A 15,120-nucleotide genomic window follows, 5' to 3' on the forward strand; every position below is an offset into this window, starting at 1 on the left:
AAGCCCAGACCTCTCTCTCCCCGGCCACCTCCTCCAGCTACTCTGGGAGGACCACGAGGCACTCCCAGGCCAGCCGGGAGATATAATCCCTCAAGCGTGTCCTTCTCCCAGTGGGACATGCTCGGAACACACACCCCTAGGGAGGTGTCCTCCTCCTCAACTGACTCCTCTCAATGCGGAGGAGCAGCGACTCTACTCTGAGTCTCTTCCGGTTAACTGAACTCCTCACCCTATCTCTAAGGGAAAGTCCAGCCACCCTACGGAGAAAACTCATTTTGGCCCTCGTATCCAAGATCTTGCTCTTTCAGTCACTACCCAAAGCTCGTGGCCATAGGTGAGTGTAGGAACATAGATCGACTGGTAAATCGACAGCCTCGCCTTTTGGCTCAGCTCTCTCTTCATCACAACAGACCATTGTACTGCCATCTGTTAACCTGCCGCTCCATTCTTCCCTCACTCGTGAACAAGACCCTGAGATACTTGAACTCCTCCACTTCAGGCAGTAATGTGTTCCCAACCCGGAGAGAGCATTCCACCCTTTTCCGGGAAAAAGAACCATGGCCTCGGATTTAGAGGTGCTGACTCTCATCCCCGCCGCTTCACACTCGGCCTGCGAACCGCTCCAGTGAGAGCTGGAGGTGACTGTCCGATGAAGCCAACAGAACCACGTCATCCGCAAATAGCAGAGACGAGATTCTGAGATCACCGAACAAGACCCCCTCCACTCCTTGGCTGCGCCTAGAAATTCTGTCCATAAAACTTATGAACAGAATCGGTGGCAAAGGGCAGCCCTGGCGGAGTCCAACCTCAACAGAAAGCGAGTTTGACTTATTACCGGCAATGCAGACCAAGCTCCTGCTCCTCCTGTACAGGGACTGAATGGCTCGTAACAACGAGTCTTCTACCCCGTACTCTTGGAGCACACCCCACAGGATGCTTCGAGGGACACGGTCGAATGCCTTCTCCCAATCCAAAGAGCACATGTGGACTGGTTGGGCACATGATTTGTTAATTGTCACAGCAAAAGCTGTTCTAACGGGAAACTGTAAATGTTTTAATACGAATGGTATATCAAGATCTCCTTTGGTGTCTCATGTTATCCCCTGAAGATGCACTATATGACCTTTCTTGTTGTCTGTTAAAATTTGACATGTCAGAATTGTTTGACCAATTTTGAATACAACTAATCTTGTCCTATTGCATATCCCATCACTCAGACATAAATTACACAATAACATTGCGATTGTCCTTCTCTCAACAGTAATTCGGCCGGTTGAAGACCGGACAGTGTTAACGGTTGTAGATATTCTTCATGATATTGTAAGTTGATGTTTTCATCTTCCACACCATCACCACCAACTGTTCCATCAGAGTCTATTGATACGCATTTAACCAATTTGCCGTGTAACTGATCGACAATTTTCATGTTAATTTGTTTGACTTCATTCTTTCTCGGTGCTAGGATTGCTCGTGTACTCATTTCTTCTGTTGATAACCCTTTGGGATGAAATTCTTCAATAAGATTTGGGCATAATACAGTACATCTTCCTTAATTGGGAACTTAAAGTGAAGATTTAAAAAATTTATAAGAGCTGAGAGTGCAGGAACTGTGTCTGACAAAAGCATTCACATGAATGAGAGGTGAGAGGGCCGCGGGCCTGGGCCATTAATAGGAGGGCAGGACTTAAAAATTTCTCATGGCAATAGTCTTGTCTCAAGATTTTCTTTTATAATAGAGAGATATATTACTCTGCCTCCCCCTTTTGTTTTATTAATGTGTAGCCTTTGTCAGAATGCTCTCAAATCTCCCAGACTTACCTCTGTTTATAAGGTATTGTAACATATCACTTCTCCCCATCTTCCTGTCTACATTTATAACCTCAGGCAATTAGGTGTAGTAAAAAACAAGCAGGAGTTAAGTTACAATTTAAATAATGTATTATTGATAATATTCATAAATAAAGAACAAAAAAAAAGGTGTAGTGGTGGTTCTGAGGCTAAGGATCTGCACTGGTATCCCGAAGGTTGCTGGTTCGAACCCCCGTCACTGCCATAAGAGATCCTACTCTGCTGGGCCCTTGTGCAAGACCCTTAACCTGTAATTGCTCCAGGGGCGCTGTACAATGGCTGACCCTGCGCTCTGACCCCAAGGGGTATGCGAAAACTAACACATTACTAATAGGAGAAATTGTATAAGGTGAAATAAAGAGCAAAAAAAATATATATGTAAAGTACATTTGAATACTGGCAAGCATACAACCGGATAAATGGTGACGTGTAGTTTTAGGTGGCACACAGACTTGTCAGTTACTTAAAATGTCTCTAAGTTAAGTCCTCATTTGTGGTCAGCTTTCTTCAGAACTGGCCGCATGCCTGTCTCAATATGGCTGCCGAGCTGTGCTCTCCATTGTGTTGTCCTTTTCAGTTCATGGTGTGTGAGATGCGCCTTCATCAGTTGGTCAGAGAGAGAGAGAAGGTGAGGTAAAGCAAGCCAATTTATAGATTTTCTGTCCAACCCCTACAGCCAATAGGGCGTCATGGTAGTTAAAGGCTTCTGATACAAGCCAATTCCAAACAGCCATACTTCAGACCAATGGGGCACAGAATACCTTCACACCTGCCACCCAAAACCATTTGTTAAGGTGACCCTTGCCAGCTAGTTAGTTGGCCTCCATGCAGGGGCTGACTGAGAGAGTTCTGCAGAAAATCTTTTGCCAAACTGGTTTGAGGCACTCGTAAAATTACAAAAAGACTTAAAAAAGGGGGTAGGGATACTTAACCACACAAATATTTATCAACTTATATGCATAAATAAATAATTAAATAAATAGGGCGGCACGGTGGCACAGTGGGTAGCGCTGCTGCTTAAACAGTTGGGAGACCTGGGTCCGCTTCCCGGGTCCTCCCTGTGTGGAGTTTGCATGTTCTCCCCGTGTCTGCGTGGGTTTCCTCCCACAGTCCAAAGACATGCAGGTTAGGTGCACTGGCGATCCTAAATTGTCCCTAGTGTGTGCTTGGTGTGTGTGGGTGCGTGCCTTGTGGTGAGCTGGCGCCCTGCCCGGGGTTTGTTTCCTGCCTTGTGTTGGCTGGGATTGGCTCCAGCAGACCCCCGTGACCCTGTAGTTAGGATATAGTGGATTGGATAATGGATGGATGAATGAAATAAATAAATAAAACGTGTAGATTCACTTATGATCGGGTCAATCAAAATGCATACAAAGGTGGTGAGAAACGATTAGCAGTGCCCTGTGAGACGCACGATCAAACCCCCTAATCTTATACCACGAAAGGGATGGCATTCCCTACATAGGGTTGCTTTTCGGAGGCACAGACTTAAACATTTCAGAATGAACATTAAAAATGAATATCACAGCAGTTAAGATGACAGACATGTTATATGAGATAAACTAAATTGTGGCGGCTATGGGAGAGTAAATATGTGCCATCTTATGCTAGGTTCCGTTTATCTCAGACTAGCTGTCCCCCGCGGTTCCTCCCGCGTAGTTTTGAAACAGGACAAACTTTAAGAATCAATAAACAAACAGGTATCGCTAGCTAAGCGGAGGCAAGGTGCGCTCCAACATATAGCAAGAGGTAACCTGACTCGAATGGAGGCTTGCACGTGAGTGACGAGGGCCCAACCCGGCCCCCACTCCTGATGTCACGCTTCCCCCTCCCCTTGGCCCACACCCTCTCTCTCAGATTCGCGTGAATAAATCGCTGCCGCAAGCGAATTATGATGCTTAGTACAATGAGAGAAGTCGCAAAATCAAACGAAATGTTCATGCAAATTATAGAGAAATCTCCTTCGCAAGCTAAGTGGAAGCAAGGAATGATCCGAGGTTGACGTGTGAGTGAGGAGGGCCCCACCCGGCCCCCCACTCCTGACGTCACACTTCTCCCTCAACCTCGGCCCACAGGCACTGTCTCGGATTAGCGCAATAATGTGCTTCTCGATTAGCGTGAATAAATCGCTCCTGCAAGTGAACTATGATACTTAGTGTAATGAGAGAAGTCGCAAAATCAACCGGAATGTTCAAGCAAATTCTAAAAAACAAAACCCGATCTAAGTCCGTTAAGTAGTTCTCTTGTTCGCTAGCTAAGCAGAGGTAAGGTACACGCTCCGAGGCTGGTGCATGAGTGAGGAGGGTCCCAATCCCCTCCCCTCGGCCTACTGTGTGTCTCTCGGATTCGTGCAAATAAATCAGTACCGCAAGTGAACTATGATACTTAGTGTAATGAGAGAAGTCGCAAAATCAACCGGAATGTTCAAGCAAATTCTAGAAAACAAAACCCGATCTAAGTCCGTTAAGTAGTTCTCTTGTTCGCTAGCTAAGCGGAGGTAAGGTACACGTTCCGAGGCTGGTGCATGAGTGAGGAGGGCTCCACCCACCTTCCCCCTCCTCTCAGTCCGCTACTTGTCTCTTGAATTTGCATGGACAAATCGTTACCGCAAGTGAACTATAATACTTAGCACGATGAGAAAAGTTGCAAAATCAACCGGAATGTTCAAGGAAATTCTAGAAAACAAAACCCGATCTAAATCCGTTAAGTAGTTCTCTCGAGGAAAGCGGACAGACAGACAGACAGACAGACAGCCAGACAGTCGTTGGATTTTATATCCTGTGAACGGGGGGCTGAACGCACCCTTAGAAGACATGGACGCTCCTCCAAAACCGCCTCTTAAACGCTGATACATTGGGAATCAATACAGTTTACCTCCTCTTTGCTCCTTTACTTGCTGGACTTGTGCACTTGCTGTGTCGCGTGTTGTGCTTCTCGCGGGCTCTTCGCTTACTTAAAAGCCTGAACAGCACCTGTCCTTTTTGGCTCTTTGCTTTGTTTCTCTCTCCTCCTCCAGACATCCTCTGCTCCTGTTGGGGGTCCCGCTCCTGGCGTGCACCCCAATGATGAGGAAGATGTTTTTGCATTCTTTTAATTGAGACACGGAACTGTCACCTCTGTCTTCACATGGAGTTCGTTTTATTTCTGAAAGAGACATGTTTGTTTGTTTGAAGTGTTGAGGATTTGTTCTGTTCTGTGTACTGTATTGTATTGACCCCCCTTCTTTTGACACCCACTGCACACCCAACCTACCTGGAAAGGGGTCTCTCTTTGAACTGCCTTTCCCAAGGTTTCTTCCATTTTTCCTTACTAGGTGTTTTTATGAGTTTTCCTTGTCTTCTTAGAGAGTCAATGCTGGGGGGCTGTCAAGAGGCAGGGCCTGTTAAAGCCCATTGTGGCACTTCCTGTGTGATTTTGGGCTATACAAAAATAAACTGTATTGTATTGTATTATTTGAATAAAGTTCCTGTCTCTACAATCTCCTGTGTTTCTGTGCAAATCAGTGACCCAAGCATTATAATATATAGAGATGATGATCAAATTTGTAAGATACATACTGTTCCCTTTTCACCCCCTCAGGGGTGGAATTTTGAAAAATCCTTTCTTAGTGGGTGCCTACGTCATAAAAGGAACGTATCCTCCCAATTTCATGTTTCGAGGACCAATGGTTGATATGTCACCCAGTCAGTCACCTTACTTTTTTATATATAGAGAGATTAAAAGAGGTGACCCATTGGTGCCCCAACATCTCTTTGTTGGACGTGTGTGTTCCTATGTGTTCCCTTGGTCGATGGCAACACATAAGAAAATGCTGTTGACCTGAATTCATACCATAGATTATACCCAGGGGAAGCTACACCAAGTCTGTAGGATTTACCAAAGATACATACGTAGGATGCAACGTTAAGAATGCATGATCAGTTCAGATAGATAGATAGATAGATAGATAGATAGATAGATAGATAGATAGATAGATAGATAGATAGATAGATAGATAGATAGATAGATAGATAGATAGATAGATAGATAGATAGATAGATAGATAGATAGATAGATAGATAGATAGATAGATAGATAGATAGATAGATAGATAGATACTTAATTAAACCCCAAGGGGAAATTCCCATACTCCAGCCACAGCATATTGATAAAAAACAATATTAAATTAAAGAGTGATAACAATGCAGGCATAACAGACAGACAGTAACTTTGTATAATTTAAACGTTTACCCCCCCCGGGTGGAATTGAAGAGTCACATAGTGTGATGGAGGAGCGATCTCCTCAGTCTGTCAGTGGAAAAGGACGGTGACAGCAGTCTGTCGCTGAAGCTGCTCCTCTGTCTGGAGATGATCCTGTTCAGTGGATGCAGTGGATTCTCCATGATTGACAGGAGTCTGCTCAGCGCCCGTCGCTCTGCCACGGATGTTAAACTGTTCAGCTCCGTGCCTACAATAGAGCCTGCCTTCCTCACCAGTTTGTCCAGACGTGAGGCGTCCCTCTTCTTTATGCTGCTTCCCCAGCACACCACCGTGTAGAAGAGGGCGCTCGCCACAATTGTCTGATAGAACATCTGCAGCATCTTATTGCAGACGTTGAAAGACGCCAGCCTCCTAAGGGAGTATAGTCGGCTCTGTCCTCTCTTGCACAGAGCATCAGTATTGGCAGTCCACTCTAATTTATCATCCAGCTGCACACCCAGGTATTTATAGGTCTGCACCCTCTGCACACAGTCACCTCTGATAATCACGGGGTCCATGAGGGACCTGGTCCTCCTAAAATCCAACACCTGCTTCTTGGTTTTGCTGGTGTTCAGGTGTAGGTGGTTTGAGTCACACCATTTAACAAAGTCGTTGATTAGGTTCCTATACTCCTCCTCCTGCCCACTCCTGATGCAGCCCACGATAGCAGTGTCGTCAGTGAACTTTTGCACGTGGCAGGACTCCGAGTTGAATTGGAAGTCTGATGTATATAGGCTGAACAGGACTGGAGAAAGCACAGTCCCATGAGGTGCTCCTGTGTTGCTGACCACAATGTCAGACCTGCAGTTCCCGAGACGCACATACTGAGGTCCTTCTGTACGATAGTCCATGATCCACGCCACCAGGTATGAATCTACTCCCATCTCTGTCAGTTTGTCCCTGAGGAGCAGTGGTTGGATGGTGTTGAAGGCGCTAGAGAAGTCCAGAAACATAATTCTTACTGCACCACTGCCTCTGTCCAAGTGGGAAATGGATCAGTGTAGCATATAGTTACATATAACATATCAAAGTTCCTGGCCGCTGTCCTCAACCCGTTGGTAGGCAGCTCAAAACACCATATTCAGAACACTTTGGATGTTGTGGAGAAGGTGACAGATGTCATTATGGCGGCAGATGAAACTATTGTCTCGTATGATGTTACATCTCTATTCACTTGCGTTCCAGTTACAGAAGCAGTGGAGGTGGTCCGTAAGAGATTACAGGATGACCCCACACTCAGTAAAAGGACCACTCTCAGCACCGATCAAGTGTGTCTGCTCTTGGAACTGTGTCTTCAATCCACATATTTCATATACAAAGGCCAGTACTACAGGCAGAAACATGGGTGTGCCATGGGTTCCTCAGTTTCACCTATTGTGGACAATCTATATATGGAAGAAGTGGAAAAGAGAGCGCTATTACCCTGTCCTGGAACACCACCGAGCCATTGGTTCAGGTATGTGGACACATCTGGGTGAAAATCAAATCTCAGGAGGTACCACAATTCACTGACCACATCAACTCAGTGGACAAACATATCCAGTTCACCAGGGAGGACATGAAACGTGACAGGCTAGCTTTCTTAGATTGTGAAATTTCCATCAGCAATGGGGGACATTTGAAAGCTGATGTGTACCGTAAACCAGTGTGTACGGAGCAGTATTTAAGGTTTGACTCTCACCCTCCACTAGAGCACAAAATAGGTGTCATCAGGACTCTACAACCCAGAGCAAACACCATACCCACAGACACAGCGCCCAGGGAAGCAGAAGAACATCACATCAAAAAGGCCCTGAGTAAATGTGGTTATCCCAGCTGGACTTTTGTCAAAGTAGGGAAGACACCTAAAGAATGCTCTAAACAATCCAGGAGAGTGGAAGGACAACCGCTGCCTAAGCGAAAACCTTTGGTGATCCCTTATGTGTCAGGAGTATCGGAACAGCTGAGACGCATTTTTTCAAAACACCAGGGGCCTCATGTATAACGCCGTGCGTAGAATTCGCACTATAACATGGCATACGGACAAAAGTGGAAATGTGCTTACGCAGAAAAAAATCCAGATGCATAAATCTGTGCGTACGCCAACTTCCACGTTCTTCTGCTACATAAATCCCAGTCAGTGTGAAAGGTAACGCATGTGCACGCGTCTGCTGCCCCACCCCAACTCCTCCCAGAATCACGCCTCTTTGAATATGCAAATCAGCATAAATAGCCCTTAAGCTCAGCCTTTTGTAAAAAGACAATGGGAAAAGCACGGGGGAAAACATAAGAATTTCAGAGAATACCAAGTGGAGGCAAAGAAAAACGTACTATTTGTTGGTTTAAACAGTGGTATAAACAACAAAAGGAAGTTGATCGAATGACATAGCGAGTTGGAAAAACTCGAAAGCTCAAGTTCACAAAGTCGCACAGTGCCTGAAATAAAGAAGTTGTCACATATCAAAGTCGGCGTGAAAAGGCGAGTTGTAGCCCACCGTCTGAGTGTCATATGAAAGATTATTAGGGTACAGAGAAAAAAAAATAGGCACACAGTGGGAAAAAAGCATGAAATGTCAACTTTAATCTCGAAATTTCCACTTTAATCACGTAGTTTATTTTGTCATTAAAGTAAACTTCATCTTTAAATCGTTTAATTGACTAGTTTCTCAAATCCCATTGTAACTAAAGTAGCACGTTAAATGTTTTGTTTTGTATTTGATCTTCTATGTGCTCTATGTGTGTGAATCACTACGGGCTTCCGGGCTTTCTCTTCCTCCGACAGGACACAGAATCCATTACATTCGTAATATTACAGCTCTCTGAAAAATTAAAATACTGAGATGTATACTGTACGTGATATCTTTTTCATGATGATAGGAATGAAAGCATGTTATTAAACATGGGAACACGGTGGCGCAGTGCTTGTTCATGTCTCTCGCAGGATGCATGCTGCGCCATGCGCGACCTTCAATGAAATACTTTATTGCAGCAGTACTGTCTCTTTCAAACGTACTAACCCCCAATTTCTGTCCTTACTTTTCTTTCTCCAAATACCCAATCGCCACACAATCAGCTCTATAATAGACGTTAAGCCATCTGTAAGCTTAGAATGGCGATTCTCAAAACTTTAAAGGAACATCGAAATATCTTCGTAGTACATGTTTAATTATTCTATCCGTCTGTTTTTCCAGTGTCGCGTCAGCACCAGCAAGAATACAGCACAAAGCAGGAGCTATCCATGAACTAGCTAGTGCTGCGGCACCATGTCCTCGCATGTTTAATTATTAACAATATAGATTATTTAAATGAAGTTAACATTTTATCTGTATAATATAATAAACATATTTTGCTGCATTTCATCTTACAAATGATATCGTCATCATATGTAAATACGCGCTTCATAAAGTGGCTCAGGTTGTGCAGTATTATAACTGTATCGCAAGTTTACAGTGAGGTGATTGTACTAATAAGTACAAACAGCTCTACAAGGAGCACTTGATGGACTGATTGAGTATGTTTAAAGTTCTTGGGATGAAACTGTTTGTGAACCGCAAGGTCTGTACAGGAAAGGCTCTGAAGCATTTGCTGTATGAGAGCAGTTCAAATAGACAGCATGCTATATACCGATAATTCTCTGCTGTAGAGCTGTGATTCCACACTCAGATATAATAATATAAATACTCCGAGTGGTGCAGTGAGAGTAATATGGAAAAAGATGATCTTCTGTGGCAACCCCTAACGGGAGCAGCTGAAAGAAGAAGAAGATGCAGTGAGAGTAACAACGCTAAAGCAGTTATGGTATTTGGAATACGATGGCTATTCCCTGGACCATTATATTGCTTCAGGTTAATTACAATCAGATGCATTACACTAATAAACAATATGCAGTTAGTTTCAGTGTATTTATAAAGCCGCGTCAGGAATGTGGATCTAAGAAAGAAAGGGTGACCACACAGGAAACTGCTTTGACGCTGGGTGCCGCCAGTCTGCAAAACCGAGCGGAGAAATTGCGTACGCCAGGGTATGAGGTACCGTGGAAAAGTGCGTGGCTTTACACCAAGTTTAGGTTTTATACATCGCGATTTGAGTGTGGAAACGTTCATGCGTAACATTTTTGTGCGTACGCACCGTTTATACATGAGGCCCCAGGTCTCGGTGGCTTTCAAACCCCAAAACACAGTATGGCAAAAATTTGTCCTCTCCAAGGATCGGGTGCCATAGCACAGACATAGTAATATAGTTTACACAGTTAAGTGCCAAGAGGATTGCCGTGAATCACACATCGGGGAAACCAAACAACCACTGGCGAAGCAGATGGCACAACACAGAAGAGCTACCTCATCAGGCCAGGACTCCACAGTCTATTCACACCTACAGGACAGTGGTCACTCTTTCAGTGATGAAGATGTGCACATCCTGGACAGGGAGGAAGACTGGTTTGAGCGAGGAGTCAAGGAGGCCATTTACGTGAAAAACGAACGACCATCTCTGAACCGAGGAGGAGGCCTAAGGGTACATCTTTCACCATCTTACAAGGCGATGATTGCAGCCATTCCCCAACTCTCTGTGAATGGTACTCATAGCCGTTGATCAATGGACAATTTGCATATCATTGATCACACGGCCCATTGTTAGTCAATGCTGCTAGTTTCAGTCATTATGCAAAGGTACTGTTTATAAGGTTGGAGAAACCTGCGGTCAACTGAGACTGAGGAAGTCACTTGGACGAGTGATGAAACGTATCTCCCTGGAAAAGAACTCTGTCCAGATGAACTGAATCAACTTTCTAGAATAAAATTAAATTAATCTTTCCTGGGTTTGGTGGTTTATCCCCATCTAGTGGGCATTTTTGGAAGTGTTTTGGAAATTTTTGGGACTTTAGTGCTGTGAGACTCCCAGCTCAGAAAAGAGTCTTGTTTATTGGGGACAGGGATTTGGTGGTTCTCTTTTCCCTTTGCTGGGCTTTGCTTTTTCCATGCTTTTTTAATGATAGTTTTAGACCTCAGACCTTTCTGAAGGTTGTATGTCTTTGGCCTTACTTTAAAAACTAAGTACTTGAGGCCCAAATCACCACAGTGATGTCCTCTTGTTTGTCAAACTTCTCATGTGAAACGTCTCGGTGACATGCTCACGCACCACCATATTTGCTAGTCTCAAACATCAAACTCAAACTGACGAATAGATTCTTGTCTTCTTCTCATTCCAGGTAAAACTGATGCCTCCAGCACCCAATGATGACTTGGCCACTTTGAATGAACTGACTGACAGCAGTTTACTCTACGAAATGCAAAAGCGCTTTGGAAATAACCAGATCTATGTAAGTACAAAGAAGGAGTGCTATTTGGCATGTGTCATGTTGCCCATTTGCTTTTAGAGGCCCATCAGTTTTCTGTGGGATCTGAAATGATCGGCCTTAACCCTTTCATGAAATGAATTTATATTGATATGTGCCCAATACAGTCCAATGAACACACTTGAATGTCTCCCAAAGACAAGGGACTGGTGGTTAGTGAAACAGCCAGCTTTTGATTGGCATATTATTTTGTGAAACGGACTCTAATATTTGTTTTGATGGTGATCTTGTAATTGTGAAACTTAAAACTTAAACATTTCTAGGAGATTTTAAGGTTTTTTGGTGGTAGGGTAGGCAGGCATTCATATGTGGCTCTGGTTCATAGTTGAGCACCAATGCTGAAGTAAGCTGGATGGTCACCTGCCACCAATTTACAGTATCCATGTCTGACAGTTACTGTGGGTTGGCATCCTGCCTGGGATTGGTTCCCGCCTTGTGCCCTGTGTTGGCTGGGATTGGCTCCAGCAGACCCCCGTGACCCTGTGTTCGGATTCAGCGAGTTGGAAAATGGATGGATGGATGTCTGACAGTTGCAGGCTGGAGGTCTTTTCCAGCCTAGGGGTGGGTGCATTTCATTTTTTCAGGTGATAGCAACTGCAGTGGCACTGTGGGCTGGAATGGTGGAATCCAGGCATGCGTCTTGGCAGAAAACAGAGTTGTTGATGGGTGATGATATCCTTGATGGGATTCCGGGTGGTGAAGGAGATGACTTTGGAGGTCTGCACTTAGTCGTAATACTAAAGCGGGAGGGTCTGGTGTTAGCCTCACAGTTGGAAAGATTGTATGTCAGAGGCCAGCATGGTCCAGAGGCTCTGAGTCACACTGTGGGAACAGGCTCCAGAATTTTGTAGTGACCTCATGGAAGAAGAAGAAAAGCCGGTTCTGTATATGATGTCTGGAGAGCACCTGCCATCAGAACTCAGTACACTCCACAGGTATGGGAATTCTGAGACTGCTATTTATAGACTGCTGTCCAGATTGTACACGGCACCCAAGATCAGATATGTTAAAGGCATAGATAGATAGATAGATAGATAGATAGATAGATAGATAGATAGATAGATAGATAGATAGATAGATAGATAGATAGATAGATAGATAGATAGATAGATAGATATGAAAGGTACTATATGATAGATAGATAGATAGATAGATAGATAGATAGATAGATAGATAGATAGATAGATAGATAGATAGATAGATAGATAGATAGATAGATAGATAGATAGATAGATAGATAGATAGATAGATAGATATGAAAGGTACTATATGATAGATAGATAGATAGATAGATAGATAGATAGATAGATAGATAGATAGATAGATAGATAGATAGATAGATAGATAGATAGAGAGATAGATAGATAGATAGATAGATAGATAGATAGATAGATAGATAGATAGATAGATAGATAGATAGATAGATAGATATGAAAGGCACTATATGATAGATAGATAGATAGATAGATAGATAGATAGATAGATAGATAGATAGATAGATAGATAGATAGATAGATAGATAGATAGATAGATAGATAGATAGATATGAAAGGCACTATATGATAGATAGATAGATAGATAGATAGATAGATAGATAGATAGATAGATAGATAGATAGATAGATAGATAGATAGATAGATAGATAGATAGATAGATAGATAGATAGATAGATAGATAGATAGATAGATAGATAGATATGAAAAGCACTATATGATAGATAGCAGGTCTGGCAGGCCAAGACAAATACAGGAGCGGCACATGTGCAGGATTGTGAGAATGGTGACAGACAACCCACAGATCACCTCCAAAGAACTGCAAGAACATCTTACTGCAGATGGTGTGTCTGTACATCGTTCTACAATTCAGCGCAATTTGCACAAAGAACAACTGTATGGCAGGGTGATGAGAAAGAAGCCCTTTCTGCACTCACGTCACAAACAGAGTCACTTGTTGTATGCCAATGCTCATTTAGACAAGCCAGATTCATTTTGGAACAAAGTGCTTTGGACTGATGAGACAAAAATTGAGTTATTTGGGGTGGGGTTTGATTTGTCTTCAATTTTGTTGGGTTATAAATTGATCTGTTTGTATGGAATGATTACAATGAAAATTAATAAAATAAAAATATATAAAAAAAAAATTGAGTTATTTGGTCAGAAGAAAAAGCACTTTGTATGGAGGAAGAAGAACACCACATTCCAAGAAAAACACCTGCTAACTACTGTCAAATCTGGTGGAGGTTCCATCATGCTATGTGGCTAGTTCAGGGACTGGGGCCCTTGTTAAAGTCGAGGGTCGGATTAATTCAACCCAATATCAATAAATTCTTCAGGATAATGTTCAAGCATCAGTCACAAAGTTGAAGTTACGCAGGGGTTGGATATTCCAACAAGACAATGACCCAAAACACAGTTGGAAATCTACAAAGGCATTCATGCAGAGAGAGAAGTACAATGTTCTGGAACGGCCGTCACAGTCCCCTGACTTGAATATCATCGAAAATCTATGGGATGATTTGAAGCAGGCTGTCCATCACATTGAACTGAACTGGAGAGATTTTGTATGAAGAATGGTCAACAATACCTCCATCCAGAATCAGACACTCATCACAGGCTATAGGAGGACAGCGTCTAGAGGCTGTTAGATTAGCTAAGGGAGGCTCAACTAAGTATTGATGTCATATCTCTGTTGGGGTGCTCACATTTATGCACCTGACTAATTTTGTTATGATGTATATTGCATATTTTCTGTTAATCCAATAAACTTAATGTCACTGCTGAAATCCTACTGTGTCCATAAGGCATGTCAGATATTAAAAGGAAGTTTCTACTTTGAAATCTCAGCCAATGAGAAACAAAAATCCAAAGAATTAAGAGAGAGGGGTTCCCAAACTTTTTCATATAACTGTATATGTGCAGGTAGCAGTGGAGGTGACACAAGGTTCATAAGTCTGATTGCAGTTGGTTAGAAACTGTTCCTGAACCTGGAGGTGCGCATCTGAATGGACTCTTCCCAGATCGGAGGAGGGTGAAAAGTGACAGTGCAGGGTGGCTGGGGTCCCAGCTGATACGATTCACTTTCCTGAGACAACGTTTAGTTTTTCCTGCGAGACAAGACTTTATGCACAGAGATTTGTAAAAGTCCCGCCCACATCTAAAACATGTATAGCCACGCCCACAGTTCAATCATTTCTCATTTGTGTGAATGCTATTGTCAGACACAGTTCGTGTAGAGAGAAAGAAACGAGATTCACTCACAGGCAGTTATACGTTGTGTTGTCACGATGTAATTCCAAACACAAAATCAAAATTCAATGCGATTTTGATGAAAAGGTAAAAGTGAAAAGAGATCGAATATATGGACATGTGTGATATGACAGAAGTATGTAGATATCGTTCGGCTTTAAACTTTAAGTCAGAGACTTGTAAGATCGTCTAATTCGTGTTGTCATCGGGGAAAAGTAATGTTTCTTCCCAATGAAGAGGCGTATCAGCAAAAAATTAAAAGATTTGTTGTTTGGTGCGAGCAGCAGAGACGTGAAGTTGCTGGTGCTTAGTGCAGGCAGAGGGTTTGGCGAGCATAGCGAGCAGGGTGCGAAGCCCCCTAGTATATATACGTGATAGATTAGTCAGTATTATTAGTCTCCCCACCCCATCTCTACTACATCAACAACTCCTACCATGTCAACTGCAGCAGCCAGTGAG

At 43.2% G+C, this 15,120-nt stretch overlaps 1 protein-coding gene and 1 long non-coding RNA gene across 4 annotated transcripts in view; one reads left to right on the forward strand and one right to left on the reverse strand.

The window, feature by feature from the left end:
• myo16 (myosin XVI) overlaps positions 1 to 15,120 on the forward strand; it is a 774,098-nt gene that overhangs the window by 284,550 nt on the left and 474,428 nt on the right. For both annotated transcript variants that reach the window (XM_051926297.1, XM_051926296.1), the window contains exon 11: positions 11,270 to 11,380. In XM_051926297.1, the coding sequence (XP_051782257.1) occupies positions 11,270 to 11,380 (111 nt within the window). The remainder of the gene's footprint in view (positions 1 to 11,269; positions 11,381 to 15,120) is intronic.
• LOC127527475 (uncharacterized) overlaps positions 6,213 to 15,120 on the reverse strand; it is an 89,801-nt gene continuing 80,893 nt past the window's right edge. For both annotated transcript variants that reach the window (XR_007934778.1, XR_007934777.1), the window contains exon 2: positions 6,213 to 6,276. This is a non-coding gene — a long non-coding RNA (uncharacterized LOC127527475). The remainder of the gene's footprint in view (positions 6,277 to 15,120) is intronic.

This window comes from Erpetoichthys calabaricus, chromosome 4, assembly GCF_900747795.2.
Source record: "Erpetoichthys calabaricus chromosome 4, fErpCal1.3, whole genome shotgun sequence".
Lineage (NCBI taxonomy): Eukaryota > Metazoa > Chordata > Cladistia > Polypteriformes > Polypteridae > Erpetoichthys > Erpetoichthys calabaricus.